At 37.4% G+C, this 18,486-nt stretch overlaps 1 protein-coding gene across 1 annotated transcript in view; it reads right to left on the bottom strand.

The window, feature by feature from the left end:
* Positions 1–13,923, bottom strand: part of ulk4 (unc-51 like kinase 4) — a 92,538-nt gene extending 78,615 nt beyond the window's left edge. Inside the window, exons 1-17 of the mRNA XM_042489922.1 lie at positions 13,903–13,923; positions 12,070–12,210; positions 11,768–11,867; positions 11,330–11,469; positions 11,076–11,238; positions 10,131–10,232; positions 9,800–9,883; positions 9,521–9,596; positions 8,939–9,079; positions 8,274–8,611; positions 7,551–7,620; positions 6,730–6,796; positions 6,520–6,612; positions 6,084–6,144; positions 5,758–5,960; positions 4,941–4,987; positions 4,269–4,347 (exon numbers count right to left, since the gene is read on the bottom strand). Of these exons, the coding sequence (XP_042345856.1) occupies positions 4,269–4,347; positions 4,941–4,987; positions 5,758–5,960; positions 6,084–6,144; positions 6,520–6,612; positions 6,730–6,796; positions 7,551–7,620; positions 8,274–8,611; positions 8,939–9,079; positions 9,521–9,596; positions 9,800–9,883; positions 10,131–10,232; positions 11,076–11,238; positions 11,330–11,469; positions 11,768–11,867; positions 12,070–12,207 (1,902 nt within the window). The 5' untranslated portion in view covers positions 12,208–12,210; positions 13,903–13,923. The remainder of the gene's footprint in view (positions 1–4,268; positions 4,348–4,940; positions 4,988–5,757; positions 5,961–6,083; positions 6,145–6,519; positions 6,613–6,729; positions 6,797–7,550; positions 7,621–8,273; positions 8,612–8,938; positions 9,080–9,520; positions 9,597–9,799; positions 9,884–10,130; positions 10,233–11,075; positions 11,239–11,329; positions 11,470–11,767; positions 11,868–12,069; positions 12,211–13,902) is intronic.
* Between the last annotated feature and the right edge of the window lie 4,563 nt (positions 13,924–18,486).

Raw genomic sequence — 18,486 nt, 5'->3', positions numbered from 1 at the left:
AGCTGAACTCACTAATAACATAAATGGCTGAGTGGGAAGCTGAGATTCTGGGGTGTGTTTGAAACTGGTCACGCAGCTGCTCTCAGGCAGAGGGTAGTGAAAGGCACCCCTGTGCAACGAGCCAGAGTGGAAAAGCAAACATAAACTCGCACGCACACACACACAAACACACAACTATTTTCCCTCCTAGAACACATTATCATTATCTCAGCATCAACACTCCCTCAGATCAAATAATGCACATGAATGCGCACAAGGAAACATAAACATGTGCAGTTAATTAACATGCATAACAAACACTTATACAGTGGTGCAAAGAAAAAAGAAAAAGACGTCCCAACACAGCACACAACAGAGTTACACACACACACACACACACACACACACACACACACACACAATCATGACACATTTAAATAGTGCACATAAGTAGTTACTGGATGTCTACACTTGGGACAGATGTGTAAAGAAATAATAGAAAGAACAGGTTGGTGGATTATCGGTGCTATAAAGAGGGAACTGCACATTATTTTATAGCTAATATAAGGCTCATCTCTGCTGAGGTGAGAAGAGACTGACGTATAAAGCTAAATTGCAGCATTGCAGTCAAAGTTAACTCCCTGGCCAGCGCTCCATCTAAATTTGCTTAACTTTCTAAATGTACATGCTAGTTTTTTACTGAGATGCCATAAGATCGACCCTTTCAAAATCTATTTCTGTTCTAATGTGTACCTTGGCAGATATGACCTTCCACATGTCAAATGTTAAAACAGGACAACAAATGTATGGCTTAAATAAACGTATCAAATTAAGTTTGTTAAAGGTTTACTGTGCAAGATTATCGAATATTGTTTGTAAACATACTCATCAGCGAAAGTAAAGTAAAAGCCAACCTTAGATTCACACTCTTCACTTCTAGTGGATCCTAAGCGGTGACTGAGAAGGATTACTTCTGTTTGAGGCTATATGTTGTTTTTTAAAGAAAGTCCACCACAGTAATAACACTTAAGTTAAAAGATGTTGGACATCGATTTGCGCAGGCTCGGAGAATATCTTCACCAAATGTTCCCAGGAAACAATACAACTAAATTTCTCTATTTAACCACAGGTGTGTTTATCTATACTCTACTGTAGGTTTTCAATGTTTTTGGTTTTGTTTTTCTATCTCTAAATTCATTAGTAGTCCGATATTTAACAAAAAAGTGCTTCAACTTCATCTTTTCCATGCAATATTCACAAACACTGCAAGCAGTGTTTTCCTGGAGCCAGTGCCCTCTGAATGTGTGTTCCTAAAGATTGCTGTGAGCTTTAAGAATGCGTTAAGACTCCATATCCCCATTAAACACCCTGCACAGTGGAAGCTTTACCGGCTAAACCGCTGTAAAAGCCACTGAAAACTTTATAAGTGACGATAAGTGAAGGGGAAAATGATATCTAGTTGGTTTTGAAAGCACAGCTTCCCTACGACGCATAAAGAAAGCAGCAAGCTTGCGTTAGTAACATTAACCCAAAAATCTTTTTTCTCATTTAATTCTATTCGAGGAGAGAGTGAGGGACAAAGACAGATGGACTAAAAGGGAGAGAGGGAAGAGAGGGGAGGCAGACAGACAGAAAGGAGAGAGTAAGACAGAAAGAATGACAGAGACAGACAGGCGTGCGTGTGTGTGTGTGTGTGTGCATTTGTGTGTGTGTGCATGTATGTGTGTGTGTGCGTGTGTTTGGTGGGAGTGGGGGGGGTTGAAGTATATAGCAGTTACCATGGTAACTAAGCCCAGCCCTGACACTCCAATCAGCAGGACTGCAGCAGGAGAACCCCTGCTGAGACACCACACACACACACACACACACACACACACACACACACACACAGAGGAAAATGCAACTATGTGCTGTTGTATTGGTCATCTGTTTGCATCACTACAACGTAAGAATACACACAAACACAGAACATTTGTGTGTACACAAACACACAGACACACAGAAAACTACATGCACAGGACCCCTGCTGAGTGCACACACAAACATGACTTAAAAAAGCCCATGCACACTCACAAACAAACACAAACACAAACACACACACACACACACACACACACACACACACAGAAACCCCTACTGAGTCTATAGATGGACACACATAGTCATAGACACAAATGGACAGACACACAAAGACACAGGCACAGATGTGCAGCTTTGTCCTTTTCTTAACAATTTGTCATCCTACGATAGCTGAAGGGAGGTAAGGAGGGTAGCGAAAAAAATGTTCCGCCATTTGTCTTTAACAACAAGCGCACTGAAAAAAAAAAAAAAACACTGCTGTGCCACAGTCGGCCATTTTGTAAATCGCCGTGACGACTCAGCAGCAGTAAAGTGTCAGAACAAGTGAAGAAAGAGAAAAGAAAAGGACAAAACCAGGAAAGAGAGCGGATATGGGATCAGAACTACTGTACCCGGACTGGATTACATTCAGAACTAATCGCTGTGATCGAGCTGACGAAGAGACAAAGAAGAGTGGAGGGACAGTAACAAACTGTATAGTTGTGTGCAGGATTAAAAATCTCACCTCCATACAGAGCTGCTTTTACGTTAAATTAGTTAAACACCACTCTATTTGAATGTGTGTGTGTGTGTGTGTGTGTGTGTGTGTGTGTGTGTGTGTGCCTGCGTGCACATACACATACACACACACACACACACACACACACACACACGTACTCAGTTATACATATACATATGTATACATATACACATACTCAGTTGCCAATGTATTAGGTACAACTGGATAAAACTAATGACTAATAGTCATGCCAGTATTATTTATATAGCACAATATCACAAATTACATATTTGCCTGATGGGGCTCGTCTGTCCTGTAGGAGTGATCCCTACTCTGAAGATCTTGTGGAAGTTCCTTTCATTTTTGACCCGATTAAAGGGGCTTTTGGGAAATTATTCCTTGTATAAACGAAAGGATATCATATGCTGTACAGACTATAAAACCCCCTGAGAAAAATCTGTGATATTATGTTATTTAAATAAAATTGACTTAACTCAACAATTTGGCTCCATTACTTTTAGAAAGGTGTACCTAGCGAACTTGAAATAAACTTCATTATGGTGATATTGTTAGTATTATATAGGTATCAGTTAGATAGTATATGTAAATAAAAACAACTAATCCCTAAAATCAATGCACAATTAAAAAAAGAACTGGAAAGGCGATACAGACCTGTAATATTTATAATGTGTGATTGTGCACAACAAGAGTTTAAAACCCATTTTACAAAAATGTAAAATAAAACAAACATTTGGGAGTGATTTACTGCAAAGGTAGACCAAGGAAGAGCCCAAAAGATCTTTGCATTAGTGAGTGAGTGAGTGAAAGAGAGTGAAAAAGAGAGAGAAAGTAAGACAGAGGTGTTTTCAGTATATCTGAGGCTAAAGAAAGACATGTTATCTTGTAGGCTTTAAATGCCACCTGCTGGTAAATACTTGTACTTTAAAGTTAGTGTAGATAGAAAAGGAATTCCCATCGACATTTTGTGTTAGGGCAAATTTTCCCTTTCATAATAATAATAATTATAATGTTAATTAGAATTATATATAATAATTAATTATTATGACAAGAAGAAGGAGAATCAGAAGAAGAAGGGGAAGAAAAAGAAGAAGAGGAAGAAGAATATAATTAAATGCATTTAATTCATGAAGCACTTTTCTTGATACTCATCGACACTACTTGTAAGTTAAAACGGTCATGAATGATAATAATTCATGTTGGGCTAGAGATCATTTCTAATAATATAGTTAATACTATTTAATTATTGCCGATGTCCCTTTAAACAGAACGAAAACAGGGATAACAATCAAACAACAATTACACACCCATAAAAGTACAAAACAAATCACTGATGTGCACAACATTAAGCAGGACTTATTTGTAAATAAGTACTGTATGCAGGACTTTAGTCACTGTTTTTATGTTTTATGTTCTTATGCACTGATGTGCATTCACACTTTCTGCACATCTGCTGGTATGTACTGTCATCTCATGGTGTAAACTGGTACTGCAGGTTTTAGGTCCTCAAAATGTTTTGCAAAGGTTTGAGAATTCCACTGTTTGTTTGTTACTGAACTCTTTAGTATGACTTTAACCAATTATCTTGTTTGAAACAAAAATAGCTTTTTAAAAGAACTAGAATTTACTAGAATTTAAATTTTCATTTATGTATGTATATGTGTGTGCATGCGTGTGTGTGTGTCTTCCTGACCTCAGAAACAGGACTGTCCTCTCTCAGCTCAGTACAGTGCAGAGCCAGTAGACCAATCACTCTGAGAACCTTGCTCCGTCTGGAAAATATATATATTTCATTTTCATTAAAAAATGTGAAAACTGTTGCTTTCCTGTTCACATATCAGTACTTTACTATCATAAAAGTATTTTTAATCACTAACATTCTAATACCAGTACCAATGAAAGAGAAAATCATAGTGTGAAAAAGGAGAATAAAAGTTCCCATGTCTTTGTTCTTGCTTTCAGAGAGCATGCTATGTGTTGGTGTTAAAGGCAGTAACTTGGAAACACAGTTCTGTAAAACTGTAGAGGACAGGGAGAGAGAAAAAAAGGAGAGAAGGAGAGGGGGCAAGGAGACATCCTTAATGGTATGCTATCCTCCAAGTGCTTTTCTGCCTGTAATGTTTGTTAGTGCAGCCAAAAAACTAATTTGGCTGCTACTTCTCAGTACTTTTTCAGCCAGTAGCCTTTCTATCATTTTTAAGTTCTGCAACATCAATTGCATCTTGGGTGTCCAAATCTCAACAGCTTTGAGTTCAGCTCCAATGATTATTATTTTAGTTTGCATATTTACTGTGTATCGGAAACATCTTCTCCAACATGCACGGCTCACAGTCATGCTCCCAGAATAAATACCAAAAGTACTTACACATCCCAGTTGGGAGCCTGTCGTAACTGCTGGGTCAACACTGGAAGCTGAATGATGAAGGGAGGAGATAATGAGAGAAAGCAGAATGGCAAACAGCATTAAGAATCAAATCTTTATATTAGATTAGACTTATAATCATTATGACTTTTTATAAACTTACTTACATTTGCTAATTTGTAAACATTTGAGTAGAACAACTGTCATTGTTAAGTTCTTATTGGTGAATAAAGCAGATGAGCAATATGGAAAAAACGTCATCACACCATATTATTATATCAATACTTGAAAAAAACTCTTGGAAGCAGTCAAAATCCTCAAAATATTTAGTTGATTGTTTGAGTGTTTTGTTATGAAAAACTTCAGTCTTAATTTTGAAAAAACATACTCTCATAAAATAGAAGTCCTTTTTGTTAGTCTTGAATAATTCTAAGTGACTATGTCCTTGTCTATGTCCTTGACAAATGACTAGCAGGAAACAAAAAAATACATGTTCTTCGTGGAGCTCTTTGCTGAAGTGAAAACAAAGTAGTAGCAAATGTGTCAGAGGGAGGACAAGGACAGCAGAAAACCAAAAGAAGTATTTTCATTAAAGGTTATTATATTGTATATGTTTACAGTTTACAGACATACAAATATAAGGAACTCGGCTATTTTACACACAAGGTATCACTGAGCTGAGAACAAGGACTCCCACGTTCCCACTGGTGTAATAAAGTCAAAAAGATTTTCTTAAACTGCAAATTGATTATGTCAAACCCTGCCAATAGTGATGCAATATTTTAAAAGGGAATCCTAAGTAAATACATATATTTCTTACCAGTGTTGAGTTCATCAGCCTGTTAGCAATGACTTTATGTCCAACCACACAGCAGAGGTGGCACAGCAGGTTGAGTCTGGAGCGAGTGGCGGTGGACTGAGGAGGAGGAGGAGCAGTGGAGGGGCTCTGTTCTTCAAGGGATGAACAAAGCTGTAAGATAAAGACTGTCCACTCCTCATCACTTAGGGACTGCAGCTTCTCAACTGAAGGAAAGGAGAGAAAGTCAGCCTCAAGAAAGACTGAGGCCAAAGATCCTCTGTATTTTCTTTAGCACACTGATAAAATCTCATTTGATACTGACTCAGAAAACAAGTGTACCACAGTACCTGAAAATGCAGGTACACATAGGGTTTTGGCATCAAATCGCACAGGAGGACTCCTGAGAATCTGGTGAATAAAAAGAGAACACTATAGAGTGAGCCACATTATAAGCTGTCTGATCTTCACATCACAATACCAATATAATGGCTTCATTCCTAGTAACCATGTTTTCACTGAATTCAGTATGCAAGCATGTTCATCACAGTGAGACATTAACATAAAACTTTAAAAATTAAAAACCTTTTTCAAAAAAATATAGTTTATTGTTTAATATTGTTTACCTTGTAAAATCTAATTATGAGATGAGGTCATAATGAAATATCAACAGCTGGGAAGGCTCCTCATAATGACATTTAAAGACTTTTATAACTCAAAAGATCTGAAAACAGGTATCTGAAAACACTGAAATGGCCTGTGTCCAATAATAATGCACATCTGTACCTTGGGGTTGTCTATGATTGGAGTGACTGTCAGATCAGAGTCAGTATGGAGAAGAGCTTTCAAACAGGATGTGATGTCAGTACCAGGACTGGTCTGAAATGAAAGGAAGAAAAGAGGGGTCAACTTCAGCAGAAGGGGTGTGAAGTGTTCACCAAGTAGGCACACCAGCAGATGGAAGCAGAGTATAGAAGAGTATATGGTGGCAGTAACCTGAGGTGCAGAGGGAGCGTTTGAACCATCAGAGATACTGCAGCTTCTCCTTGAGTTGGCACAGGAACTAAATGAAAAACAAGAAAATAATATAAAAATGTACTGCTGCTTATGGATAGCTGTTGTCTATACAATGTACACGAGCTGTTCTCCTGTAGCTTTTTTCAAGAGCACAGTATTGCTAAGGATAAATGTTTGAGTACCACTTGGGCCACTCATTCTCATACTTCACAAATTATAGTACTGTAGTATACTGTGTAGTCTCCTGTAGAGTATTCGTAGATATGCATATCCAATACAAGAGTTTGGGCACTTTCGAGATTCACATTCTTCTTCAAAAACAATAAACTAAAAGTTTACTATGCAAGATTATTTATAACTGTAAACACAACTGCCAACAAAATATTTATATTCGCTATTGTTTGGCATTTCACCTTGCTATATTTGTTTGGCTGTGTCTTTTGCACACTTGCTGCTCACAGTTGGGCACCTGGTTGGTATTTTTTTATTAAGCCTCGACCTCACCTGAGCACTGTGGCAGTACAAGCCCATACAGGATCAAACGTCCTGAGCACAGAAAAAAAGAAAATCTTGGCAGAGGGCTGAGTCTCTGGAGATATAAAAAACACCACACACTTCTAGTTGGTCTAGTTGATTGAGACAGATTAGATTTTTTGTTGAAAATCCTGCATATTATACTTTTAAAAAGGCCATGTATAAGCTTACGAGGTAAAGCAGGTAGACAACCCTGGCAGACAAGATTTGACCCCATGACCTCATTAATCTAGGTGGACACTCAGCAGATAGACTGAACTGAATACCTGAGCAGAAAAATGGCTTCAGTGTTGTCCTCATCCACACCACTCTTCGGCCTGAGCTCTGATACATTATCTGGAGGAAAAAGAACAAAATATACTAAATCTGATTTTCTGGGGTCAATATGATACAGGATAAGACTGAGACACATGCCCAGTAAAGGCCACACAGGTAAAAGACGGAACACAGATTTTAATCACAGATGAGATTTGCACAAGAGGTACTACAACAAACTGTTCACAATTCAGATGTCTGCAATTGAGGGGAAAGGAATAGGACAGAACAAAACTGGCTTATTTAGAAAATCAGATTCTCTCAGTCATGTTCAAAAAACTGTTGCAGTCAAACAAAAGACAGAAAATAAGGTGTTAAAGGAGTGAAAACCTCACTAAATATTCTTCGTTTGTGCAAGAAAAGTTTGCTGGTCACGCCTTTTGTGTTTGTCCTTCCAACAAAATCAAGTTGCAAATTCTCAATGCTGCTGCTACGAAACAGCTTTACTTAGGGGTGTGATAAACCTATTAATTAACTATTATAAACCTCCCTCTCTATCTCCCCCTCACACACACACACACACACACACACACACACACACACAAGTGCGCATATGACATTACTGGTATTTTATATATTTCAAATTAAACATCCTGCATTGGCCAAGTATCTAATTCCCACATATAACTTAAAACACATAAACATAACCCAACATTGACATCTGGGATTGTTACCTTGATTGAATGACTTATTGGGCTGCAGTGAGTAGCACATCTGCTGGGCCTTAGTTAGCTGGGGATCATCTTTTGTCTTTGCATCACCCTCTCCTCCTCTCTTGTTTACTATCTCCTTATCTAAGCCCTGGTTGCTCCTTAAGGCTCCACTGACTGGTTGTCTGGCAGCTTGTTGGCAATCAGTCCTCCTGTCAGATGGTCTGTTAGTTATTGCAGTTGTTGTCTGCGGTGAAATTAGTTTCTTAGAAGTCCTATGATCTGGCTGGATGATGGCTAAATGGCTACTGGGAAGTATGTCTGCCTCTCCTGGAGTTAAAGGGTCAAGGTTCCGTGTGTGTCTGTGAAGGTAATGAAAAAGCAAAAATTATACAAGTGATGGGAAACATGTAGAATATAAACAGCTTTGATTAAACATTATAGTAATTCAGCAGGCGGTTAGTTGTGCTGTGGAACTGTATTGCATCATATTGAAAGAAGTTTCAAAATGTGTGGCCTCTCCCAGTGGATTAAAAGAGACCAGAGAGGAATGACATGTTGCCATCTACATCCATTGATGTGTGTCTTTGTCTTTCACAAAGCAAAACTGTATGCAGTAAAATGGCTGCAATGTGGGCAGAATGCTGGGGAGGTATAAAATAAAGACAAATAGTAATGTTTCAACACACCTCATGTTAGCTGAAACAACCTCCTCACAGCTATTTGTTTCCACCTGATCCCCTTCTTCATCCTCCTCATCCTCTTCTCCATCTTCCTCTATCCTTACTTGTGTCCAGAAAGGGTGGTCCAGCAACTCCGGCCACTCCATCCTAAGGAATAAAAAACAACAAAACTAAACATTAAAACACAGAAAAAGGACATTAAGCTCAACATGCTACAAAAAGTAGCTTAGAAACTCTCAAATTTCCCACTGATTCAAGAACAACGTTTACTTTATTTATTTATCAAAGATTTTCTTGAACTTTCTTTTTAATGCACAGTGGGAAACATAAATAATACATAACAGTATTGTGCTATTAAGATAATGCACTAAGTAAGCTACCACAAAGACAACTGAGCAACCTGCTCCCTATAAATCAGAATTCATAGTATAGACACACTTTGTAAAATATAATCACATCAACTTGTAAGCTAAGCTATATGATGTTAATGTTAATAGCAACAGCAGTAGAATAGAGTGTGTGAGAGTGTGTGTGTGTGTGTGTGTGTGTGTGTGTGTGTGTGTGTGTGTGTGTGTCTATCAACCTGACCTCCTATCTGGATCTTTGTTGAGCAAGCCTCTCAGAAGATTCAGGAAGTCTTCACTGGGAGTACTGTCTGAAAACACTGCAACAACACAACATGCAAGATTTTATAATAAAAATAAACAAAACAACAACTTCCCTATAAGAGCAATGTCCCACAAGTTGACTTCAACAAGACATCATATAGCTGCTAATATTTCTGTTGCCATCATCACGATCACGTCATGTATGTGAGCATGTGTCTGTGCGCCATCAAGTGTGTGTATGTGAGAGAGTGTATATTACCTGTCTGTCTCGGAGGCGGCGGATCCTGATGCAAAATCATCTCTGTCACTTCAGTGTCGCTATCAGAATAAAATGGAGGTTTACCTGGGAAGCAACAGTTCTGGTTTAGGTTTACGATACAGTAGTACTAAGAATATTTTAATACTGTATGGTGAGAGCAGTGTTGGTCTCTTATTTCCTATTAACTGCTGTACTGTTTCAACTGCTTTACAGTACATTTTTTTAATAAGAGCTCAGTCAAAAGTTACAGTACTCTTATTCTGTTCCTTAATCATGACTTTTTGTGTGTGTGTGTGTGTGTGTGTGTGTGTGTGTGTGTGTGTGTGTTTACCAGTATACATGTAGTAGAGTGTACAACCCAAAGCCCATAGATCAGAGCTTATATTGGTTTCTGAACCCTGCAAAACCTCTGGAGCACTATAAGTTGGAGGACCTGAAATTACACAAACATACACATACAGAAAATAAGACACAAACAAAAATAGCTCAAGAAGACAGGCATCCTTTCATGGGCAAAGTATGTTTTATGAGCTGCCATATTCTTAGTTGTCATGGGTACATTTTTTATGAATAATCAAAATGTTACTAGCTTTCCCTCCTCTGGCTTCTGCCCTTCTGAATTCACCCACATACGAAGTGTTCTTGTTGAAAGACATAACAGTGTTTTGGCTGTCACTGTTATTCACAATGCGATTAAGGTCCATACATAATGCATTCATTTTTTTAAAATAGACTGATAGACTACAAGACATGGGGAATCTGGTGATACCAACCATGTCATGCTAGCTTCTCAGGAAAGGTGCTTAATAAAGCTCCAAAGTGAGGCTGAATTCTGGCAATGGAAAAACAGGATGGCTATTTTACAGGGGTCCCTTGATCGCTGACCTCAAAATATCTGAATGAAAATGGGTTCTATTTTTATGCAATTAATGGCGATTAACTATTCAAATACTGCAATTAATTGCAACTTTTGAAAATGTGTGGTTTAACAGCTCTCGTTGTAACCTAAAATTTTTAACCTAACCATTCCTCAGCTGCCACTATAGTGTTCCTCTAAATGCTTTTTGCTCTGCACCCTGCCTGTCACAAAAAAATTTCTGCCTCCTTGTTCACCTGCTGTCAATAAGGTTTCCCCCAGCATATATACGTAAGTTGTGTCCCACACTAAATGGATCCATCAAAACACTGGACTCTTCTTGGCTTATCCATTGGCTACCTTCTCCACCAATCAACAAGTACAATAAACCAACATGATAAAGACAAATAGTACCCGAACCATGTAATCTTTTCCTCATGTTGTCAAAGTTCTCCTTGCTATCTCCTCCCCCTGCCTCCTCAGATGTAGGGATCGAGGTAAAGAAATCCTCCAGTGTCTCTCCATCTGCCTTGGACAAACTGAAGTTACCAAACTTCAGAGTGCCACTACCATCCAGTAGGATCTTTTGGCAACGAAAAGAGAGTTACTATATTCATATCATAATTTTGCTGTTATATTGTTGGCCCTACATTCACAGGAATGTTGATGCAAACCTTAGCAGGGGTCAAGTCAGAGAAGATGATTCCTAACTCATGGATGTGTTTCAGTCCTTTGACCAAGTCCCATCCAAACCGTCTCACTACATCTTCTGACAGACATCCATCGTGACCAATTACAGACTCCAGGGAACCACCTGATGGACATGAAGAAAAAAAGAGACTGCTGTTAAAGAGACAAACAAGTCAGCAAGCCTGCAGGTGACAAAGAAATTTGGATTACTCAAGACTGACACCTGCTGCGTTGTTTAAAAACAAGTAATCCATTCTGTGTGGAGGACACTGCAATTAATCAAGCAAACTGCAATATAAGGGTGTTTTCTATTTGTGAAATCTTATCAGTTTCAGGCTGCAAATCTTTTGATGGCTGAAAACCAGCAGCAAGTTAATACATCTAATGGCTGCGTATCAGGGACGTAAGTAATAGTTACTGACCTGTACAGAGCTCCACTACCAACCAGAGATGGCTACTTGTCTCATACCATTCATAGAAGCATACAATGTTCGGATGATTTAGATCATGGCTGAGACGTACCTAAAAGGGGAAAAAAGCAGAAGCTTTAAATGTGTACAGTAAGTATGTTTAATAGCAAAAGCAAAAATAATTTGCATGCAGTATCCCTATGATGTCAAGATTGTTTGGCCTCATCATGCTGCATAAAACAAATGCATTATTAACACAGAAATAAATAATGAAAATACAACAGATGTTTTCACAGTTTATAGAACTATCCTACATGGTTGGTGATCTCAGGTCTCTTGGCTTTGTCAGCGCAGATGATGGCTACATAGTTGAGATTGCCCTTCCTTCTTCCTTTATAGACAACAGAGCTACTGCCTGTCCCAAGTTCCTCATAGAGGATGAAGTTCTCCATCCCCTGTGGAAAAGTAATGAGAGGTCTAGTCATAATCAGACATTTTCAGATGTTGATTTTAGGAAATGAGAGAGGATAGAGTTTGTCATCCATAAAAAAAGAAGCAGAGAAATATCAGACATGTACTCAAAAATACAGTATTTAATGACCTTAGCTTTAAAATAAATGTTAGGAATTTGCTTTAATTATCAACTTTGGCAGAAAAAAACACATTATTTGAAATATATTGTTAATAAAATTATTTAAAAATTTGAAAATTTGAAATATTGCACTCAAATCTTTGCCTAATCTTTAAAAACATTCACAATACTGCTGCTCCTCCTTTAAAAACATTTGTTTTAAAATGTTTTAAAAACATTTACACTATGCTCAGAAAAAACAACATGAGCCACTTGGTCAGCCACCGGGGAGAGAGTGCAGTAGAAACTTTGTTAGGGAAATCATCCTTCTCTTTTGTAGCCATAAATCAGTGGAATACTCTTCCCACAGAGCTAATAACATGTACCAACTTTCAAATCTTTTGGATACTGTCACAGCAAACCTGCACACATTTGTGATTCAGTGTGGGGGAGGTTTAGCATTTGGGACTATACAGCATTAAGCATATCTTTTTTTTTTTTCTTGCATGTATTTTGAATGTTAGGGGGTGGGAGGGCAAACTGGTTTTAGGATGCAAGAATGATTGTGCCCTGATATTTTCATAATTTTATAGCTGCAATTTTGCACAGATTTTTCTTGATTAGGTGGGGTGGGATATGATGATAATAATGTTAGTAAAATTGTATGAGCTGATGTTTTGTATTTTAATTAATCAGATTCTGTCATTTATGTATTTATTTATTCCATCAACCTGCCCAGGGACTACAGGCAGCAAACAGCAGCTCTAGAACCTGGTACAATGCATCTCTCCTTGTTTTATATAAGGATAATGTTTTCATGTGCACTGTCCCTGTCTAAATAAAATTACATTACGCTACAATAAGAGTCTTAACGATTACTCAATAACCATAGCTTGAAACCTTTTCAAGTTTCCATTTACATGGGGCAATATCACTTTAAATAGATAACAGGACTGCAGTTGAAAATTGCGTCATGAATTTATTTTATCAAACGTCAAACTAATACGTGTACAAATGCTATTGAATATCTAGGTTAAGGTGCAGCATATTCCTGTTAAGTTTACTATATAAGGAACGTAGATTAAGTATTGTTATTGGTTTACATTTTTCCACAGCTGACGCTTGCTACGGTTTAAAATAGCTACCTGTAAAATTTACGAGCTTAATTAGCCTTAAGTGGCTCGATTGAGCTATCACAGAGAAAGTTTTTTTATTTAACTTTGGACCAGTTAAAAATATAGCTGCTATAACCATAATAAATGGCCATGTTCGACGTATTTAGTTCATTTTAGGAGGCAAATAGCATATTTAGCGTTAACTTCACTGTCAGGTAAGAGGCTAACGGTTGTTAGCTTGTATTGTAACGTTATATGGTCTGGCAGTCGCTAACGTCAATTCAGAAGCACAGGCAGTTTGTTCACTTATGACAAGACAGCAGTTTAGTGTAACACCTACACTAAAAAGTAACGAAATTACATGGAAATTGTATTCAACTATGCACAGAGCCACAATATGCTTACCTAACAGTATGTTTACTTTTTTCAATGTTTTATTGTCAAACGACGTTAGAACTTACCTCTTCAACAACCCGCTGTTTGTTGGCGGAAGTGGGTTGGGCCACGACATTTCAGCTGGAAGAGGGGAGTCTGGAGATCTGCAGGTCTAATAAAAGATAAATGTTCACACCAGAGACATAGCATGTGTATAAAGAAGCCTGTTTCACTTAATAAATATATTTTCTAAATACACGTGATTCAAGAAAAATGTTGGTAATCTTGTCAAGTTTTATAGACTTTAATTTGAATATCTCCACATGGTATCCTCCTGCGTTGCTAGGATACAAGAATGCACAGAACAGACGGCGCATGGTCAAACTCAGCAACCATCAAAATGACTGTAGCCTTTATTACACAAATGTTTATAAATTAGAAGCTCTGAATTTTTTTTCTTTTACATTGAATTGTGTTCATAAAAATCAATTATTATCTCCATCTTTTTACAGCCAATGTTCAAATGTATGTAGCAAAATGTGTCAGCTCAGACTTCTAACCTGGAAATTTTCATCCAAACATCATGACCTTGCCCGGTCAGAAAAGGAGATCAAGCCCATATTTAATTATGAATAAAATCAAATGTTGACTGCTCCTACATGTCTGCTATGATGTATGGTTTTCATTGATGGTGCCTTGTGAGTGTGGCTAATATGAGCAGCCTTTCAGTGAACAAAGAAAGTGCACGTTTATTTACTGTACAGAGTCTTGACTGACCTGTTGGGGGAAAAATCTGCTACTGAGCCCCCACTGTCCCACATCCTGTCTCCTGTTTGTAATATTGCCACAAAGTTCTCATTTAACCAGAGCAAGCAGTACTTTTTGCTGGAACAATGCCATTCGTGTTGCAGTTTGATGAATTACAATTTGATTATACATGCATTATGCAATCTAAAATGATAAAGATCTTAGTTAGATTGTGACTCGGGGTCTCATGACATGTTTACAAAATGAGCTAATCATTTTAAAGATGTGCACATGTGCAAAATCTAAGAAGTAGGCCTATCACACAGAATTTGTTTGAGAGCATATTCTACCCTAACCAGTCACCACAAATAAATGCACCCCTTATTGCGAACACTGCCCCAGATAATGTAAAACAATGTAGAAATGCATGTGTGCACAGAGTTTGAGGCTGACAGCATTGACCTTAATCTTGCTGTATATGGTTCTCCTGTATACACAAAAACAGCATCTGGGCTGCTGTCTTGCAGATTTTACGCATCGTGTTGGTGCATCTTTAGACACAGAAAGCCTGATTTTGAGAATAAATGACATAAACATCAACATTTACAGTAGAATAAAGAAAACATAGTTTCTGCAGTTTGTTAACCCTTTGAAACCTGAACAAATTGATTTGAAAACATGGGAGGAAGGCAATGGGCAACAAAAAAAGGACCCCCCCCCCAAAAAAAATAACAATAATAATAAATAAATAAATAAGGTATCTGAACCCCAGTGTAACAGAGAATGAAACATTGTAACATCCGTCTGTACTTGCACACACGTATTTCAACAAACCCCACATTTCATTTTGGTGTTACATTCAAATATGTGCCAAAATTAGAAACAGTGTCTTTCTTGTTTTAGTTTTATGATGACAGAGACAATATTTACCAGCACCACTGCTTGTCTGCCATAGCTCCCTGCAGATGTTTTGCACTTAGTTGTGTATTAGCATGTTTTACCATAAAAAAGAAGTGTCAGTCAGCAGGAAAAAGGCATTTTATTCGTTCTTACTGTCGAGATATTTTTAGAAAATACATGGACTTCATTCAGATGTGATTTGCTGGGAAGATTTTCTATTTTTGATAATGACTGACTGAGGCTGTTATTGTAAAGTGAAAACTCAGAAAGATCTGCTTATTTTTTCACTAACTAAGCCTGCAGATTAATCCTGCACTGAACAATTATCGTTTTTTTTTACTCAACACTAATACTCATCATATGCATCAACAACTACCACTACTACTACTACTACTACTACTACTAATACTACTAATAATAATAATAATATCATACAATACAAAGCCTAATACATATTATTGCTTAATATTAGCTTTCAACACATTTCTTATTATTTAGTTTTTTTTCCATAAAATTTGAATAATTCAAAGCAATAATTTAAAAAACTAAATTTAAAAAATCTGTCTGGGTATCAACCAATTAACCTAGTGATGTCCACACAGAAAAGGCCACAGATCAAGCCCATATTTACAAAACTTCATGAAGAACTTTTATATAATGACCTCTTAGGCCCGCGTGCTGTGACATTTGGTCTTAATATTGCAACATCTCGTGAGTGGCCATGTATCAGCCGTGGCAAAAATATTTAGATATTTTACTAAGGCCTGTGTAAAAGTAGCAATAGGCTAAACTAAAATACTATACTATAAAAAGTAGAGTCCTGCATTTAACATTGCTTCAGTAAGAGTAGGCCTACAAAAGTTAATGCACATCATTTTTGTTGCAGCTGTTGATATTGGGGCTAATTTGCCTTTTTCATACACTGATTGGCAGCTTTGCCTATTACAATATATCATAAATTATTTGATTATTCATATTTTGTATAGATAATCTGAATCTAGAAAGTAACGTAACTTAAGTGATCACATAAATTGCAGCTAAGTAAAATATTTGAGTAAATGTTGCCTACTTGGTTACATTCCAACACCACAATATCTGAAGCATTCCTAAACTTCAACAGGCAAGTAAATTGCCACGTAATTTATGCTACTGAATGATCTGTTGGGAAGAAAATCTGTTGTTGGGGCCCAATAACTGCATAAAGAGGAAGAGTGAACAAGGGGAGTTGGTGGAAATCTTGCACAGAATTTAAATCCTGTAAAGTACAAGAGAAATGCTGAGCCACCACTTCCCATGAGTGCATTATGTTCTACAAAATAAAAGCAAAAGAGTCATTCAAATAAAAAAAAAAACCACTATTGCTTCTTAACACATTGTATGGATACATAAATGAATGTAATGACCACAGATTTAAAAAAAAAAAAAAAAAAAAAGTTAATGACTAGTGATAATGCAGGGTTTTTTTTTTTTTTTTTATACCATCACATTATAGCCTAATAATTTAACATTTTATATTTGCCCTGACACTTTGTATGCCTGGGAAAACTCAAGTTTACCAGCTATAAAACAGACGTGTTATTACCAGCACAAGTTACTCGAAAACACACGTCTAGAACAACACATTTTGTGGTGGGCTACTTTTAATACAACTACTGAGCAGACCGTTTTGATACAAGATTTGTGTTAGACTATCAAACACAATGATTGTGTCACATATATGACAAAATGTTTGGTCCCTATATAGACACATCATTGTTTTAAAATGTAATGTGTTGAATCCTAATGATTTGATTTTAAAGAATCAGATATCTGAAATAAAAAAAAAAATCAAACTTAAGTTGCGCTATAAATTAGAACACTCCTGGTCATCACATAGAATGTTACCAGTAATTTTTTATAAAATAAAATTCCTCAATAGCTTCATACATGTTCACATTGACATTTTTTTAAACACATTCCTAAGTTCAAACATTTTTTTATTTTGTTGTATAAAATTATCCCTCCAAAAATGATGTAGCTACATTGAATAATGAACATAAAATATGTTTGCAGTACTTATTCTGCAGGACTGCGGATTTATTAACCTTTTTGCAAATCTCTCTGCCGTCTCGTCACAAAGATTTTCTTCTTTGTAGCCTCCAAAGGCTGACAAAGAGGAAAAAACTGGTTTCGGTATTTACTTACAATGGTAAAATCACACAAACCCACTTTTACAAACACTACTTTCAGGGCACTTTAACAGTCCACATTAATGCAGTTTATTTTGAAATCGACGCCACCGGATGTTACGCCCAAGCTTTTCTACTTTCACTCAGCTGTATTCATCAGCTTTGTTTCCATCACCCCTGCGAAGGAAGCCAAAAAAGAGCGTCTGAAGTTCAGTGAACAGTTACGGGCCTGACTCTAAATTACTTTTTTGGTAATTGTCCTTTAATTTGTAGGGTTTTTCGGTTGACTGTAGCGAGATATTTTATCGCCGGTCTTGTGTCGAGGTGTTTCCCGTGGGGGTGCCCCCCTCTGTGGTCAGGGTGTAGGTTAGGTTATGGTAGGGCGTAGCAGAGACAACTGGTTAGGGGTAAAAGTGAGGTTGCGGTGAGGTTTGGCATCTCAAACAGGACTGGCTGTGGTTAGGAAAAAGGTTAGAGCCAGGTTAGTGTGAGGGGACACGCTTATCGACGGGGGCACAGACTTTGACACAACACCCGGTCGCATGGTCGCATTTAGGATCAGCTTCATTGTGAGATAACGAGCAGAGTGAACTGTTGATTACTCTCACCGAACAGAGAAAACGGAATTATTTTTGACTCTCCAGGGAAGTCCAAAACGGTAAGAAATGTTTTTTTTTTTTTAAGTTTACTAAAGTGTCAGATTTAAAGTTTGATGATAGTTTTTGGAGCAGGTGCAGTGTGCCACACGGTCTAACGTTTAACGGTTACACGAACGGTCGCTAGTATAACTTTATACATGGCATGCTTTAAACCAGTCTCTGTCAGTGAAACTGATATCTTTTACTTGAGGAATTA

The sequence above is a fragment of the Plectropomus leopardus genome, chromosome 7, assembly GCF_008729295.1.
Source record: "Plectropomus leopardus isolate mb chromosome 7, YSFRI_Pleo_2.0, whole genome shotgun sequence".
Classification (NCBI taxonomy): Eukaryota; Metazoa; Chordata; class Actinopteri; order Perciformes; family Serranidae; genus Plectropomus; species Plectropomus leopardus.
This window is presented reverse-complemented; position numbering and strand designations above follow the sequence as displayed.